We start from the raw sequence: 19,268 nt of genomic DNA, 5'->3' as shown, positions 1-19,268 counted from the left end.
TTAATAATAGGAGTCTTTGGTCACGTTTATACACTTACTTGGTGAAACCGTGACTTTTGTGAAAATTGAACAGCGGAAGTCATTGACTGACATTTGAACAGAAATTACTTAACTTCTGAATAAGGTTTAAGTACTCTTCTCGATGCTTTCAAGAAGAAATAAATATAAACAAATGCGATTCTTTGGAATAAACAATTTATAAAATTTACCGTTTGGTTAATGCCATGTTTTGAGACCTGAGATAAGACTCAAAATTTCTTTATTCTAAAGCATTTGATTTGTTTCCAGCCTGAGATTTTTTAAGACAAACGCTAAGAATCCATGAATATTTACTATCTGGCTATTAATTAGTGGTTAAATAAATTAATTATACTAATACAAATAGTATAAATTAATTAAATACAAATAAATTATTTATAAGTTTTAAGATGTATTTTTAGCTTCATAAGAAGACAAAAGATAAGAAATCCATGTGGATTAATTTATCAGAGGAGTCATTAATGCGATTCATACCCTTGACATTTCTTGTATGGTCTTGTTGGTTATACTCTTTAATTTGTACAAAGTACATTTTATTTTAGCATTTTAGACAAATAAACTTTTTTAATAATTGCGCAGTTTTGGAGGCATTACAAAATTTTGTGCTCGTTTAAGATTTCTCTAATTGACGAAACTTCTTTTGTATTTTTTTTTTGTCCTTTTAAAGATGGAGAGTTATTCTAATAATATTTACTTAATTTTTATATTTATTTGTATATAATCATATATGTGTTACTGTATTCATAAAAATCGTTGTAGTCTTTAATTCCTTAAAAAATTACTAAAATTCTCTAATAATTTTATATCAAAACCACTGAATTCAGGACCCACAAATCGTAATTAAATCATATTGTATTAATTAATATGTTATCATCATTGATTTAAATAAGAGCTAATGAAGAATCCAGACACCATTACTAAACGACAAAGAAATATAAATTAACCCTTTCTAGGGCCGTGGGAAGTATGCTTCCCCCCAAATTTATCAATCTTTGTATGAAATTATGTAGGTCGGCATAAGTTCCGACAAATTTTTTTAGTAAGTCAGAAACTTAGATGCTTCAGTTCTTTATCTCAAACAAAATGATGTGTCTTGATTTGTTACTTAATTATTAATTAATCAAATTAAATTTATCTAATAAGCTAAATGAATCCCTTTTCTTATTTTAATTTCAAGCCTAAAAATATTTTAACATAATATGACTAGAAAAAAATGGCCCTTTAAAGGGTTAAATAAACCGGATCTATTCATATAAACAAAATTTTAAAAAATCCCAATAAGTCATGCAATAAATAAGTATAAAATAATTATGTTGCAAAACTAAAAATATGTTTCAAGACCTTAAGGCTAAGATATTAGTTAAGAATTTCTGTTCCACTATACAATGGCATTCTGCCAATGGCTATATCACACAAAACATTAATTTTATAACGGCTCATAATAAACGGTTAGAGAATAGGACAGTTTGTCAGAAAGTTAAAAACTTTCAAACCATTTACCGTAAAATGTATTTAATTGCTTTAAAACATCTAAAAAATGAAAGAAACTCTATTCTGTAATTGTAATATTAATTGCAAAAAACACGATTTCTTAGAAGGAAAAAAGCATCAAATAAACAACTAAAGTTTTACGGTATTTTGAATGACTGCACCATATTATGAAAAGCACTTAAACGAACCAAACGCAGAAAAACGCCTATATTGCTAAAAAATTTAATTCTTTAAAAAATTTCTAAATTTCACTAATAATTTTATATTAGAGCCTTTGAATTCAGAAACCACAAATCGTAATTAAATCATATATTATTAATTTAATATATTATCATCATTGATTAAAACAAAAACTTATAAGGAACCCAATACCAGGACTGTCAGACAAAGAAACTAAATGAAATTAAATTAACCGGATCTTTGCACATAAATAAGAAGAAATCTACCCATAAGTCATACAATAATGCTTGTATAAAATCAACTATGTAGCAAAACTAAGACACGTTTCAAGACCTTAAGGCGGCGATATCTGTTAAGAATTTCGGTTCCACTATACAATGGCATTTTGCCAATGGCTATATCACGCAAAACATTAATTTTTATAACGGCTCATAATACACTAGAGAATAGGACAGTTTGTCAGAACGTTAAAAACTTCCAAACCATTTACCGTGAAATGTATTTAATTACTTTAAAACATCTAAAAAATGGAAGAAACTCTACGCTGTAACTGTAATATTAATTACAAAAAACACGATTTCTAAGAAGAAAAAAAAAGGATAAAATAAACAACTAAAAGTTTTACGGTATTTTGAATGACTGCACCCATATCATGAAAATACTTAAACGAACCAAACGCAGGCAGACATAAAAGCAACGACCATTTGGCCTAGGTTTTGTTGAAAGAATTTTTAAGAGCCCGGCGTTTAAATTAAAACATCGCCATGGTAATACGATTCACGATAAAAAAAATTGTTAAGTAACCTTACCCACAGGGGAATTCCCTATATCCGGCCTTTTAATACTTCCGCAGTTTCATTTTAGCATTCTTCTATAGCATTTTTCTCATTTGTGCTTTAATAATAAGGTCCTTCCTTTTTGCTTACTCTGCCATGCGAAAGGTAGTTTGGACCAAATTATATCTCATCCTCCCTTGCTCTCTAACATTTCAAAAGGAAGGGCAACTTCACTTTAAAAGTCTAGAAGGACAACTTTTCTTGCTCATTAAAACTTAGGTACTTTCGCAATTAAAACTCTCCCTTTCCGAGTTACAATTTTTTTTGTTACATTTTCCGTTTAAGGAATGTTTTTTTTATTTCACATCATAAGTTACTACAGAAAAAGCAAAATTAAAAATGCAAAAGGTGAGATTTAAAAATAAAAATGCTCATGAAAAATGCTGAAATAAATTAGTGTGGCCCTTAAGTAATTAAAATTCTCGACTATGAAAAAAAAAGTATATTTATGTACACACGTGCGTCTTTTGAAAGTTGTATTTTTTCTTTTTCTTTTTTTCTTTTGGGCGACAAACATTATTCATTAAAGAAAAACGTGACTTGGTTTTGCTATGAAATTATAACAAAGTTACTTAAAAGTTTAAATTTAAAAAATGTGTAATTAGAACGTGATGGAAAACATCACGAAGTCCTGTGGAATGTTAGTTAGCTGCGTTCTTAATGGTGTCATTGTCTTAAAGTCAGAGATTTTATAATAAATGAAAGCGAAATGGAATGCCAGATCTAGTTTGTCATTGAAACGTATACAAATCTAAGGTAAGAGCTTCAAAAAAATTACAAGAGCTTTAAACTAAAATAATTTTTTAAACACTCCAGGTACAGGTCTGAAAATTTGAGGTTTGGCAAACATTCTTGGGGAAGACTGCAGTTCTCCGAGACTTATTTGACAAATAAAATATCAATTCCAAGAAAAAAAATGATTTCTTTGTAGACGTGTTTCTCTGATACTAAATGATATTCAGTGGTGGATTTAGGTATATTGTGGTCCTAGGTAATGCAGAATTATGATATCGCTCACTGACCAATAAGATGATTGATTTAATTTAAATTTGCAACACGTTTTTATTGCGTTATAATTTATTTTAGGTTAATATTTTTTCTGATTTTTTGTCTGTACAAATTTGTTTTTATTCATCTATTATGATTTTAGACTGATGATGATGTCTGTCCGCCTTATCACGGTACGGGGGCGCAGTAGCTTCTGCGGGTAAAGACCCCTGAGCACCCGAGGGCAGAAGTCTGTCTTCTAGCTCATATGAAGATGACACACACACATGCGCTTGCACAACCCCTTTTTACAATGGGGCATATTCACGCACCTCACAGAAAGAACGCAGATGAAGAAAAACCATGCCCGAACCGAGCTTCGAACGCGGGACGCCCAGATCACGGGGAAGATGCGCGACCCCTATGCCAGGACGCCGGCATGATTTTAGACTTCTCAGCATATAAGTTTGTTTTAACATTTTTGGAAAAAGATGTTTGGTTTTATAATATTTCTAAAAATAAATTGTTCAATTTCACTTTGCAACATATTTTTATCACTTATAATTTATTTTAGCTGAATATATTTTTATTTTTAATTGTATATATTTATTTTTATTTATCTGTTAGGGCTCTAAATTACTTAGCATTTAGGTTTGTACAAAAATGTTTTGAAAAAAGTTGTTCGGTTTTATAAGAATTTCAAAATTTAAGTGAATGCAATGAAACATATACATGCCTGACATGATATATGATAAATGTCAATTTTATTATAATATCTTGTCGTTCACAGAATTCATAATTTTTCTAACTTATTTATTTGGTGAGTAGGAAAACAAAACTTTTTTAATTAACCTTCATAAATTGCAGATCTAAGAGTCCTTAATCAGCCTAGTTGGATATTCACCACTTTTGACGTTGATATTCTAAAGACTATTGAATTGTTGAAGATTATTTGAATTGTTTGAAGATTGAGAATGTGCATTTAAAACGACTTTTTTTTTAAAAAAAAATAATTAATTTAAAATAAAACTAAAAAATTGGGACATAACCAGGATAACTAAAAATATCTTTGAACAAAATTGATTTATATGGCAATTTAAAATTCAAATAATTTTTTTAAAAAATTATATCTATTTAAAATGCAGCAATTTTTTTTCTTAGTTATAATAATTTTTTCACGTTTCACGTCTATCACAATTTTATTCTTAATAAATAGTTTGTTGAGAGAATCATGAATATGAAGTTAATGCAAGGAATTCAAGTGAAATTGAACACGGCTAATATTCTCTACAAACCAGCTACCTGCCAAAGGCAGCTACGTCTAATAAACGACCAAACTTAAATTCCGCATATATTTTAAAATAAAATACATTCATGTCCATAAATTAAGGATAATGCAAGTTCAGAAAAGACAGAGTAAGAAGTAAAGCAAATTCGACTTATTTGTAAAGCTTATTTACTAAACAAAAGGTAAAGAGCAAAAAAGATGCTGTACGTTTGATATGATTAATAAAAATTGCAATTTTTTTGCTCCCTGAAACAAATTACAAAAAAAAAAGAAAAAAAAAACCTATTTACAAAAACCAATATTACATAGTTGGTATGATAGCTAATACATAGTATGTCTTCTAGATGATTCGATACAGTACATATAACGCCTAGGCATGGAGTATCAAATTATCGATCTGATCTTGGGGAATATTACACCACTTATCAAGCAATGCTCTCCAAAGTTCCGGTAGACATGTAGGAGGTGGTTGACGGGTTGCAACTCGTCGTCCAAGTATGTCCCACACATGTTCTAATGGATTCAAGTCCGGTGAGAATGCTGGCCAGTCCATACGGGTGATAATTTCCGATAGAAGGCATTCCTTTACGATGTTTGCATGGTGAGGATGAGTGTTGCCATGGCACCGCGAAACAAACGCACATGTTGTTCCAGAATGGCGTCCCGATAGCTTTTGCCTGTCATGGTTCCAATTTGAACATGCAAGTCAGTTCTGGAACCCAGAATAATTCCTCCCCAAACTAGCAATCCTACACCACTGTAACGGTGTCGTTCAATGATGTTCTCTTGGTGGTAATGAGTACCTGACGCTCTCCATATGAAAGTCCGGCGATAATCAGACTTCAAGCTAAACCTGGGCTCGTCAGAAAGCATCACACAAGCCCACTGTTGCGGTGTTGCTAACGAGACAGGTCTGATGTTGAGCTCCGTCGGTTTCTTTTGGCAGTAATGCCAAATACGTGTCCTCATTCGGCATTGTAACTTGAGGGCGACCTGTGCTGTAACGACTACTCACATTATCATTATCTTGGAATCGTTGCCAAAGCCTGGAGAAGCTCTGGACGATTCCAAGTTCCTCGGATACTTCCAGCTGGGTATGACCACATTCCAGACGGCCAATAATTCTACCACGTAAAAAATCATCCAAGTGCGTCCTTTGTGTCATAACTATACGGTTATTGCACTGAAAGGCTTATAAAGCGCATGCGACCAATTTTACTTCTTTGCCTGTATTCCTTATACATCACTCTCTTACACTCTCGTCATTGTGACAAACTATTGGTGTTATCTGGTGGCTTCCTGCAATTTGCATATGATTTTTGAAGATGTGTATAGTCATTTTACGGGTGATATATACATTTTAGAGTTCGATTTCCACATGATTCTGAATTATCCTTAATTTATGCACATGAGTGTAGTTCAGTAAAGTAATAATAGTGTTTTAAGTTCTTATTAAATGAATTCATCGCTTCAAATATTTCAAAATCTTTTGATTATGCTGTACCTGTATATTTTGAATAAAAAATATTGAAATACATTCTTAAAATATGCAGGGTGATAAAATAAACAGAATTTAATGTATACAGGATATATTTTAATATGCAATGGAGTTTCAGAGTTTAATCTTTATACATTAATGCCATTCAGAATTCAATAAACTTATAGTCAGGGAAAATCACATAAAAAATATTAAGCATATATCATAAAACATAAATAAAAACCAAGCACCATAAAAACTATAAAATTACCATAAGGATAGAATATATATATATATATGGTAATTTTTATTACTATTCTTATTTATGTAAATATTTATTTTTTATATCAATGCAATTTCTGTTAGTAAGTTAGTTATAAAAAAATTATCTTAAAAAATTTCTTAAATAGTACATATTTCTAGATAGAAATCATGTTAGGGCTACAGTAACAGTGATAAATATATCTTTACTGAACTTGCAAGAAGAGGAATCGACACTCCTCAAATTTAAATAGTACCGTATTGCAAAATGCGCAATTACTAAATCATATTGTAAGTTTATGAAATTGAAAAATATGAAATTAAAAAATTGAATTATAAATAATCGAACACAGAGAAAATTCTAAATTGCTTTAATAAATTTGCTACAGCAAAATGAGAATTATTGACCTGAAATAGCAAATCTGCACAATCAGTTGATCAGTTGTAGAACTCAAAATACATATCTAGTTTTTATTTAGAAAGCTAAATCATGTACATGTACCACACATGTTTTCAAAATATTGTATAATATTAAACAATTCTCACAATATTGTTTAATACGATTGAATATTGAATAAGGAACATAAGATAGCACAAAATTGCACAATATTATACAACATACTGTATGACTTGGACATTTACACTTACTATAAACATTTACACATCCTTCACATAATTCCTAAGACAATCCCAATTACCTTTCATAATTAAATAATCGTCCCACATTTTTGCTAAACGTTCGGTTGCTTTATAGAAATAGCTTTTTAAATGCGCATTTGCATTTAACATAAGAATTTTGACATTCTACAAATCGTTGCTGAGACTAATTCCATTATATATCATAATTAATAAATTATCTGATGAACTGTGGCTAAAAATTCCGGATATTTTGTATAAATATTTCTTACACAGAACATTATTTATTAATACTTACAGTATTAATAAATTATTAATACTGTACTGTACAGTTAATTATTTACTGTAATTTATTATTAATACTGTAAAATTAATTATTTATTATACTTACAGTATATTATTTATTACACAGTACATTCTCTACATAAATAGAATATTTCAAGCATTTACATCACAATTAGTTGATTACGGTGCTAGAAATACATTTCCTGAACTTTATATTAAATAATAATTCAATAATTTTGTTAACGTAAGCCGACAGTAAGACGTAAGCAGCTTTTCTTTCTTAAAAATAGAATGGTAAAAAAAAAAAAAAACTTTTTTAAGATCCTGGCATCCATTTTCCATGCCAATAATAACAGATACTTAGATTTAAGTAAACACATGAGTCGATTCCTGAAATTGTTAAAGATATTATATCTGTACGATTGCTACGCAAAACGAAACTGAAGACTAATTAATTGGTTCCAAGGTAGATTTACAAGGAACAAGTACTCCTTGAAAACGAGAAGGTTAAAAATTTGCCGTATATCTCCAGAATTCTGCCATTAAAGCTGAGAATTTTTAATGATGCAATTTAGCCATTCCAATAGCGATAATTGACAACTGTATATGTGTTGAAAGGTATGATTGCTTTGAAAGGCTACAGAGTCCGGACTTTGCTCAAGAGCTGTTAAGTTAATGGCTTATTGAAGTTGAATGCAAACGTAGCTGTAAGAGGAGGCTGATTTTAAAATGATTGCTTTCAGTTGCTAATAATAACTTCGGTATGATTTTAAATTGATTCTTGTTTTGAGCATTGGCATTATTTCCGTGTAATGAGAAATGCTTTTGACACTTTTAGCGCAGATAATCGAAGTAGTTGAATTATAAACATGTTTAACAGTCATCGATTCAGTAAACAAAAATTATCACACAAAATTGTTAAACGTGCATGACTTTATTCTAAAGCTTTATTCTTAATAAACATTGATAAAGTAACTATATATTTTCTAGAATTAATTAGTAGTAATTAAATATATAATGATGTACTCTGAACGATGTAATAGATTTCACATGTTTGTTATTATATATTATGTGTCAATAATTTTGCATATTCTCGATAATAATATACTATTTTTTAATAAATTTACAATTAGTTAAATCATTAATTTAGGTTAATTTTTACACCACACTTGTAGCGGCATTTGATAGCAAATTATGAATTGATTGATTTTCATAATTCATAGTATTTATAATAATGAATTATAAATTAAATGCTAAAAAGCAGAAAATAATTCAAACAAAAGATATCCACTATTTAACACACAAATAAAAGTATTTCTTTAATTTTTTTAAAATTTATTTTTATATAACATTTTTGATTAGTATACTAAATAGAGCATAACGTAAATAAACCTGAAGTAAATGCATAATAATCAATATTTTATTCTTGATTTTGTTGCATGTACTGGAATTATATATAAAAATGCTGATTTGATGAAAAAATACAGGATACCTGATAGATATAATAATCGTTTTTACTTTTGGTTTCGCGATGTATGCGAATGAGGATGATGTCGTGTCCGCTTTACCACGAAAAGGGAGTGCAGTAGCTTCTGAGGGTAAAGACCCCTGATCACCCGAGGGCAGAAGTCTGACTTCTAGCTCATATGAAGATGAAACACACACATTCGCTTACACAACCCCTTTTTATAGGGGGGCACATTCACACACCTCACAGATAGAATACAGATGAAGAAAAACCATGCCCGAACCGGGATTAGAACCCGGAAAGCCCAGATCACGGGGAAGATGGATTTATGTGAATAATCACATTTATTAATTACGCTGAAAAAACTCATTAATTTTTTTTCCTGACCAAAATTGCAATATATTCATATTTAGCAGTGTTTCAAACGTTTCTGGGTCCTATTAATTATTCAGGAATGAATATTAGTTTAGTGAGTTACCTTAAAAATCCGGGGGGCAATTTTGAAGAAGGGCTATTTTGGGACGAATCCCGTCACGCTTAACAGCATGACAATATTAAAACATAAGTCATTATCTGTGATTTTTCTAGTCATATCAGCAAATGGCCATTGATCCTCAATGCCAAATTTGGCATTTACCATGCCTATTTATACGAAGGGTATTTGACAGAACCGGATTTCAAGCCTGGGATCCTCCATTCGCAGATCTGATAGCTTATCATTGTGCCACAGCTATTTCTCAGAGCAATGCGCTTGCTAAGTATCGGCATAAGTAAACAAGCTATTTCTTACATAGACTGAAGAAAATGCAAGGTAAGTTATCATACCTAAAAATTATTCATAAAACAACTTTCAGGTATATGTTTTAAACCACAACCACAAACTGGCTACTCTGACCCGCCGGAAGGCACATGGAAAAAATTGAATGACCGGAACGTTGCAACGGCAACTCTGGCGGGAGCTCAGTTTGAGTCCTAAAGGCCATCACCGGCCAAGATACAACCCTTCCCTAAGGAAGTACGTCCCGTCATCGATGAGAGGTGCCAGACTTCCACCTTTCGTGTACCCACAAGGATGGCGAGAACCAACTACAATACCGGAAGCTGCCAATCTTCAATTACATGGTAAATTCTCCTTCCCTCCCGCCGTGGGATGGTATTTGCTGTAAACTGAATATTAAAAATATTTTCAAAATGGAAATCAAACTTGATTTGAAAACAAAAACCTTATATATTCCCAAATTTACTATTCATTACAGATGACTTCATGAAAGCCTTTTTACATATGAAGGGGAAAATCGACAGACGATAAATGACGGCAAAATCGTTATATTTAATTATTTTCTAATAATTTAATATAGTTAATGATTTTTTTATTCTGTCTATTTATATATTCTGTTAAATTTGATGTAATTAAATGATTAGTGTATAAAATTATTAGTATATTAAATGATTAGTGTTTAATAATTTGGGGTAAACAAAATATTACCCACACAAAATGATTCAAAATCAGATATATATTATAAATATTATCTAAAATCGATTGCAATTTATTCTACTTTTTAGAAAGTATATATTTTTAATGTTCTTCCCTTAATAAATATTCTGTCGACTTTCAAAATAATTTTAAATTATTATTATAAATAAATATTCTTCAATGAGCTTATATAATGCTGTTAAAAATGTTTTATTATGATATTTTTTCAAAACTTTCGAGTCAACATGACATTTATCTGATTTTAAATTAGTGTTCATTATTGTAATTTAGCACACAGAATATTTTGTCTCTATTTATTACGAGAAAGAGAAAGACAGAGATTTTAGGCTTTTAAACTTTGACTGTTCCTATTAATATTTTTTATAGAAGTTTATATTTTATCACTTTGTTTAGAATAAAAGTTTAATGAAAATATAACGAATATTAATGAAAATATAACGTATAAAGAATCTTTCATTTTCAATAACACTGAAACCTTTTATACCTATGCGCTTCAGTAAGTTACCTCATTTTAAAACCTTAAGAAGAAATTTTTTCAAAAAAAGAAACTTTTCCATAAATCAGAAGGTGGGAAAAAAATCCTACATATAAATAAGTATATTGCAAAGAATCAGCATGACGTGAAAAAGGAATGGTGAGAAAACTGGGTTACGAAATCCTTTCATCCCCTGTCACAGACCCTGAAAAGATCCCGGATTCCAGTCCGGCAGAATCTTATTAATAGTGAATCTGGCGTCCAGCCCATTGTTCAGGAGACTGTAGCGTCCGGCTGCTCGAATACCCTTCCAGCAGAACCCGAACAAGTATCTCTTGAACTGAAAGTTGTTTTTTCCTTCGTATTGGAACGTGTATCCATTCTTCAGTATTCGATTATATTCCAACAGCATTCTTGCGTGTTTTTGCTTAGCTGATGCGGAGATTGTGGGCAGGAATGCATTCAAGAGATTGGATGAAAAAAATTCTAGATCAAATATTTCTTTTTTTTTTTGTTCGTTCGAGTTTCATATATAGTATTTCGGTTTTCATAAAGTACGCGTTGTATTTCGAAACCTTCCCTATGCTTAAGACATGATACAATTCATTGCGTTTTAAACTGTAGTATGTAATAAATATTGTGATAATAATGCCTTGGCGATAAAAATATTATGCATGTAATCCCCATTTGTATAGAACTGCCTTAGGATAATATTTTAAACATACATAACAATAAATGCTTCTTTTTTTAATGGGTTTTTTTGGCGTTTCATTTTTAATATACTTTCTTTTAGTATTTTTGATTGTTTTTTTTAAATTTCGTTTTAATGTGACTTATTTACTAAAAATTATTTATAAGCAATTTAATATAATATTAAATAATATTATCATAAAAATAAAATAACATTTAATATCATAAGATAAAATAATTATAAAATAAATAAAAATAATGATAAAATAATATTTTTTTAAATTTTTATAGGTTATTATTTATATATATATATTATTTATAAAAATTATTTGTCTCTAGAAATTATTATAATTTTTTTAAAAATTTTATTTATATAAATTATTAATAAAAAATAAAATAATTATAAACTATTAAAATAATAAATAATAAAGTGCTTTTAATTGGTTTTAATCCTGATTGTATAAAATATATTAAACTTTTTTTAATTATTATTACAAGTACCTTTAAGTAACTTACCTTTAAGTACAACAAATGCCAATGAATAGATTTTCATTACACTTTAACAATTTTACACGCAATCATAATAATATCAGAAAATTCAACCATATTAATGTAATAGTACCCATCGATAGTCTATCAGCACAATAAAAAACATCGCAAAGAAAAATATTCAAAAGAGTTTCTTTTTAAATTTTGTTATGCTCAGAAAATGTTTTTTCTTCCATGTTTCCTAAATAGTCATTGTGAGTTAGATCATTCCGTACAAATCAAATGCTAAATTTCACGTGCAGCTCATAAAAAAGATTACTAAATTTTAAAAATAAAAATAAAAAATAGTACTAAAAGAGACTGAAATTCTAGTCAGGAAAATTCTTTCTAGCAGTATCTTCTAATTTATAAGGTGGATCAGTCATACCAAGTTAGATGCTTCATTTCCCGGGCAACTTAATAATGACCAGTGTTAAGAAAACCATTTTTTTAAAAAAGTCTTTTAAATTCTGTTAAGAAAATTCTTTTTTTTTTTTAATCTTTTTCATCCGGTCGTCGTGGGATGATCATTTTTTTGAAGCTGAACTTCTTATATTTTAATATAATGGATAATATATAATATAAAGGACTAAATATAAATATGTAATTTGTACCCATATAATAAGGCATATTAAAATTTATTCATTTTGGTGAAGGATAAAAATATTAATTTTAATAGAATCAATGGCTTACAACAAGAGGTATGAGGGTGAAAAAATAAAATTTAAGATTTAAAAAAACTGGAATTGTTTTGAAGGAAATTTAAAGGAGAAAAAAATTAAAATTCTGAACCAAAGAAAATATATACATAAGGGGAAAAAAGGGGAAAGAACAGAATTAGACTCAATAAATAGCATTTTATTTTTCCTATGATTTTAGTAAATTTATAAACCCTTTATCTCATATGTATGAATAACATCACCTTTTTTTTCTTATTCTTACATCATCCCAAAATGTGAATTAATTAAACACAAACACAGATGCGAAATATTTTGAGTTGCAGTTAACAATAACAACAAAAGTTCTCTTTAGTTGAGATTGAACGGTGATACTTTTCGGGAATCATTACAGAATGTCATTAAAATAAGGGTTTTAATCATTAAAAGAGTATAGCACAAAATCTTAATAAGTGAAACCAGCCGATGTAATCTCCCCAAACCTTCCTCACATACTCTTTAATAGACTTCTCATGCCAGAGAACGCCCAGCATTGTATTGGCGTACAAGTGCTGTGAAATATAAACTTTTGGAGTGAGTTTAGTATTATCACTGAATCTATTGTGTTATCCTAGGAGGGATTTTTGGCAAACAATTCCTGGGATGCCGTTAATGGTATTCAAAAATTGAATTTGTGTTTCATATTCTTTTCTCAATTGATGTGAAATAAAAGTTCGACACACAACTTCACTTATAATCACAAATTTTCATACCCTATTTGATATATTTAAGTCACTGCCTTTTTGAATAATCTCGTCTACATTTTCATGAAAGGACAGACAGACAGACTGTCAACAGGAAGTTGGATTTGGTTCATAATTTGATATGCGTCTACACTTTAGATGTTAAATCTGTGTGCCTAATTTCACCTATCTAGCTCTCTCCGTTTTGTAGTTTTCCTGTTAACTTGTAATCAAACAGCCGGGTATACAAATTTCCTCTGAACAGATTTTACTCAAAATTTGATAAAAATCTGCAAATTTGGTGTAAAGACTGTATACGAAGTTTCAATTTTTTAGTTCAAATCGTTTTTATCTTTGTCACAGATAAACGGACATTTTCCAAACATACGTTTTTCGAACTCAGATAAGTTTAAAAGAGTAGATTCGTCAAAGTATCGAATTTCTTGTAGATTACTATACTTTCTCCATACCACGTATACGAGAAAGTAAAAAAAAAAGGTTGAAATTTACGAAAAAGAAAAAACAAATGTTTGAAATAATTTAGGAAGCTCAGAAATTCTGTATCCTCTTAGGAATAGAGGGCTTTAATATCAACAATAACAAAACTATAATAATATAATGCATTTAGAGAAAATAAATCAAGAAGAGTGAATAAAGTTTAAACTCATTCATATTAGCATTTCAATTCCATAATATTTATCACCTTAAGGTTTATGACCTTCAAAAGCATGCAAAACTATTTCCCTATATTTGTATATAATATTTATTTTCGACTAACTTTTTGTTTCAATAAAAAAAAACATAACCCCAATAAAAAAAATGCGTGAATCCATTATCCCTATAATAAATTCTGAAAGCAATCTTTAGGATACTTCACTGCGCTTCTTCGTATCTTTTGTCTCCATTATCCTGTAAGGCAGGACTCTACATGATTCCGGTAGAGAATTTTTACCCAAATGCAACCACTCCTTTCCCTATTTTCTGTTGCTGCATTTTATTTCAGCCACTAGACAAATGACTTTCAAATCGGTGGAGGGTTACTGAAAGTGATATATCACTCCTGACCCACGACTATTTTTCATCCAAGAAATATTACATGGGGGGTGGGGGTGGGCAAGCATCCTACAGGTATTTTCCAACCACGCGAAATTTTACTTCAACCGTGAAGTAGAGCATTTATTCATCGGCCCCCACCCCACCGCCGAAGAATAACTTTGTTTCGAAAATATTTTTGTAAAGTATGTGGTGCTTTTGATGTCAGAATAACTTCGTAGATATAAATATGCAATAATTCATTATATTTTGCTGTTTTCGTTAAATTAACGTGCCTATGATACCAGGGATCGGACTTTTCGTATGAATTATTTATTTATTATTTGCTCAAAGAATTTGAATTTATTTAAAATAAATTTAGACTTTTATAATCTAAATTTATTTTAGATAATGCTATTTGTGTCAAACGCACATTTTTTTCATTTATAAATTAGTTATTTTAGGATAATATGGTACAAAGGATAATATGGTAAGGTAATATGGTACAACGGATAGAATGGTAATGTAATATGGTACAAAGGATAATGAGGATAGTATGGTATTCTAAATATAGTACAAAATAAAATAAAAGCATGGCTGTCCTAAAATATCACATTTTATAAATGATTCAATATAAGAAGTAATGCTTATAAATATATTATAAGTTTTTGGAAGTTTCTAAATTCTGTACACTGTTGCCAATGAATTATAAACATTATTTACAATAATGTAAGGAAAATATATTAAATTAAGAAACTTAAATCTATGTTTTAGTGGATTTAAATCCTAATTTCAATATTGATAAAGAAATTTGGTCATGCTTTTAATAATAATAACAAGCTAGTAATTATCAAGCTTTGAAGTGATCAAATTTGAAACTTATTTAATTACAATACTATTTCAATTCTGTAATTTTCTTTTCCTGAAATGTTTAAATCATTACCGGAAAGATATATTGACAGACATACTTAATAAATACTGAATGGTCGTTAGATCATGACCGCCTATTTTGGCGGCAATTTTAAGACGAATGGGGAATCGAAATGATGATGAACTTTGGACAATAGTAACAAAAATAATGTTTTGGGAAAATTGTAGCATTTCAGTGCTATCTCTATTATGACCAAAGATATGGAAGTGATCTTGGAAATTTTCATATCCTGAATGGGTACTATAAAACGGAAACGCTCACATAAAGAGTAATTCTCTCTCTGGAATTCTGTTCAAGGATCGAGCTCTCACTATGTACTGTTTCGAACTAACTGTTACTGTCTGTTAGCATTGTGAGTCTTTATAAGTGTTATTCGTTATGTATACTTTAATTGAATTTTCGCAACCATATTTTCTCTCTTTTGCAAAATAAAACGACATTTTCCACTATCTAATGCATATAACATTTTTTTTTCAACGCAAACCCATCAGACTATTTCAATTATCAAATTAATCAACGGGCAGAAGAAATGAATGTTAATTTTTTTTCTATTTTTTCACATCAGTTAATAGATGCAGCGTTAAAGTATGCTCAAGTTAAGTAATGAAAAGATATGCATTTTATCAAGAGACGCTAAATTGGCAGAATGGTCTTGAACCCTTTTCAGCTGGTTTCGAAAGTTCCAGATAGTATGATTATATATATGCCATCATTGCAACTCCTGCTGAGTACCTACCAGCACTTTTTTATGACCAAAGATGATGAAATACTCCAATGTTTCTGGGGATCATTGTTTCAGAGTCTCTGCTGCTGTGGGTCCCAAGTCAATTTTCATCGTTCGCAGCAAGATCTTGAATGCGTATATATCTTTAAATATTTTGCACAAATCTAAAGTGAGTTTAAAATCTTCCTCAAGCCACATGATATCAACGGGACAAAAGAAGTAGCTTAATATACAAACAAACAGCATAACGTAATATACAATTTCTTGGCTGTGTATAAAGAGAAGAATTAAAAGGCAAGAACGATCTTCAGAATGAAGAATATAAAGAATCTGCTTTCTGCACGCTATACATCTGTCTTATCTCTTGTTGTTCCAGTCTACGGTTCGGCTTAAAGTAATGTTTCCTTGCAGCATTTAAAGTAATGCTTCCTTGACACTGCCAGCCTAATCAAAGATTCTTTTTTTGCGAATGCTTATGTATACATCAATTTCAAAACAGATCATTATCATTTATAGCAACATTCTTTAAAATTTAAAAATGAAGATCTTTTTTCATCCTAAAATCCCTGTTCCTAATTTTTAAAACATTTTAGCTGCTGTGAGCTGTCTGTTATTGAAACGAAAACTCACTCAGCGTGCTGAAAATGAAGTGAATCGTTCTATATTTAGATTTCTAAAAATCTAAATCCAGAAAGAGTGGGTCGCAATGCTTGAACGTTTGGAAATCCTTGAATTGGATGCCTCTGGTGTTGATGTGTTTTACATAATGGAAGGAAGACATATAGAATTTCTATATGCCTTAACATTAGAAAGGAAATATTGTTAAGAATTATTTACATTTTTATTTGCATCGTTTTTGAAATATAGTGAATTAACAGCTGATGATTATTTTGTTGTTACCGTTTACAATACCGAAAATTGCATAAAAATAGCCATAATATTCCAATCAATGATAGTAATAAAGATAATTCTCTCAAACATAACACTCCTAAATCGAACTTATCATCTGTAAGCGAAATTAAGATACAAATAAATAAATCTCGAATCATAATTAAAATCAATAGAAATCTCCATCACTTTTCCGAACTTATTACTACAGACATTAAACTCATTCCATGAATATCAAAAACTTTATTCATAATTTAACTAGAACAAGTCCCCTCCACAGATTATCTGTTTCTTGTTGGAAATTTTCCACGAATTGGATCTTTTGCCCTAAGGAATGGGAAGTTTTATCAAAGCGTCGATACTAGAGACACGTTTTGTTTCAATTAAGGCAACTCTTCTGAGCCAGACAACCAGTTCGTCCTGTTTAGTTGGCAAAGATGGAATAATTAATCAAGAAAGTGAAACAGTTGCAGTCAGTTTGCAGTTAGAAATTCAATCAAACGATGCTCTCTTCTGGTAAAGAAAGGACAACATAGTTCCTGATATCCTAATCAGATTGATAGAATAGCATCAGTTATAATTCAGAACCAACGAATGTATTTGAGCAGAAGTTTCAATTCATAACTTATTTCGTTCCAAATAGATTAAGGGAGAGCTGAATTAAATTAATTAGTTTTGAACACTAGTTATTTAATTAATAAAATATTTAGGTATAAAGGTATTCATTATGGTGTCATAATGAATAAAAGTTTACTAGAAAGTGATGAACTTATTAATTATGTTAAAGTTTAGTGACAATAATGAGAATCACATGAATATTAAATATGGAATATATGGAAATATATACAGAAGACATAGTGAAACATTTTGAAAAATACAAAATCTGAAATAAATAATCATATTGAACATTGATTTCATTTATTTAGAACTTAAAAAATATAGTTCTTTTGAATTGATCACTTTTATGATATTCAAAAGAAATAATTCATATAGTATCGAAAAATTAATTTATAAAAACAATAAGGTACTCTATAATAATTCAAATAATATTCTCCTAGTAATATGTATAGTCTTTAATTTTTATGCGGTTGTAAAATAATAAATAAGGAAGAAAAAAAACACATATTAGATTTCTTTTTTCTATCCACAGGTGGCAGCCCAATGCATTTATGATTAACATTGAAAATTAATTACCATGTCTTCTTTTATTAAAATGTTTTGTTAAAAATTTAAGGAAAGTCATTGAAGCTATAAATTCATCGATTGAAATTCATTAATGGAAATTACTCAGGTCCGTTTAATCTCTTAATATGAACAGGAGCAGGGGCGAAAATATCTATATTATAGTTTAATATTAATAGTAATATCTATGATATTATTCTTAAAATATTAACCACTCTGAATTATTTGGCTACCAAATAACTTTATACTTATCTTTTTAAGCTGTACATAAATCAAAACGAAATTAAAAGCTTTTTACAACTATACAGTTGCGCTGTATATTTACAGTATTTGAAATTTTTAGTAAGATTAAATCGAGATTTCAATTTTATCAACACAAATCACTCAAGTCGCTTTAGAATGTTTAAGTCTCAATAAACAGTGGATAAATACAAATATCTCACTTCGGAAACAAAAAGATATTATTATTATAGAAAAAATGTTACCTCTGAAACTGTTCCACAGTCAGGGCCGTTTAAAGATATCGGTAAAGAGAATTCTACGCTGTTACTGATATCTGTTGAACAAGTCATGGGTTTTCCCTTTGCATACACTTTTCCTTTAAACAAAGCATTTGATCTCACGTAAGCCATCATTATATCTTGCCGACAATCAACTGACACTGTGAAAAAAGAAAAGACAAATAATTAGCAATCATAATTTTAATATAAGCCCTTTAATTAATATGATTATGATTTAATCATATTAATTAAAGATGGTGGTGTAGTAATTAACTTGTAAATAAAAACTGTACAATCATAATTTGAATATTGTGTGCTCTTTTTGTGCTCAACAATTACTGTGCGCACTAATATTAAATCAATAGTCAATATTTTTCTTTCAGAAAAGAAAGTTAATATATTGAATTTATTTCGCTTTTATAACTAACATTTATAAAATTTTTCGTTATTAAAATTTACATTTAGTGGTTAATTTA

The 19,268-nt window shown here is 29.5% G+C and overlaps 1 protein-coding gene across 2 annotated transcripts in view; it reads right to left on the bottom strand.

Moving 5' to 3' along the window:
• LOC129962605 (uncharacterized) overlaps positions 1-19,268 on the bottom strand; it is a 294,801-nt gene that overhangs the window by 110,590 nt on the left and 164,943 nt on the right. For both annotated transcript variants that reach the window (XM_056076468.1, XM_056076553.1), the window contains exon 9: positions 18,778-18,953. In XM_056076468.1, the coding sequence (XP_055932443.1) occupies positions 18,778-18,953 (176 nt within the window). The remainder of the gene's footprint in view (positions 1-18,777; positions 18,954-19,268) is intronic.

Source organism: Argiope bruennichi, chromosome 1, assembly GCF_947563725.1.
Source record: "Argiope bruennichi chromosome 1, qqArgBrue1.1, whole genome shotgun sequence".
In the NCBI taxonomy this organism is placed as follows: domain Eukaryota; kingdom Metazoa; phylum Arthropoda; class Arachnida; order Araneae; family Araneidae; genus Argiope; species Argiope bruennichi.
Note: the sequence above shows the minus strand (reverse complement) of the source record. Positions and strands in the feature narration are given on the sequence as shown.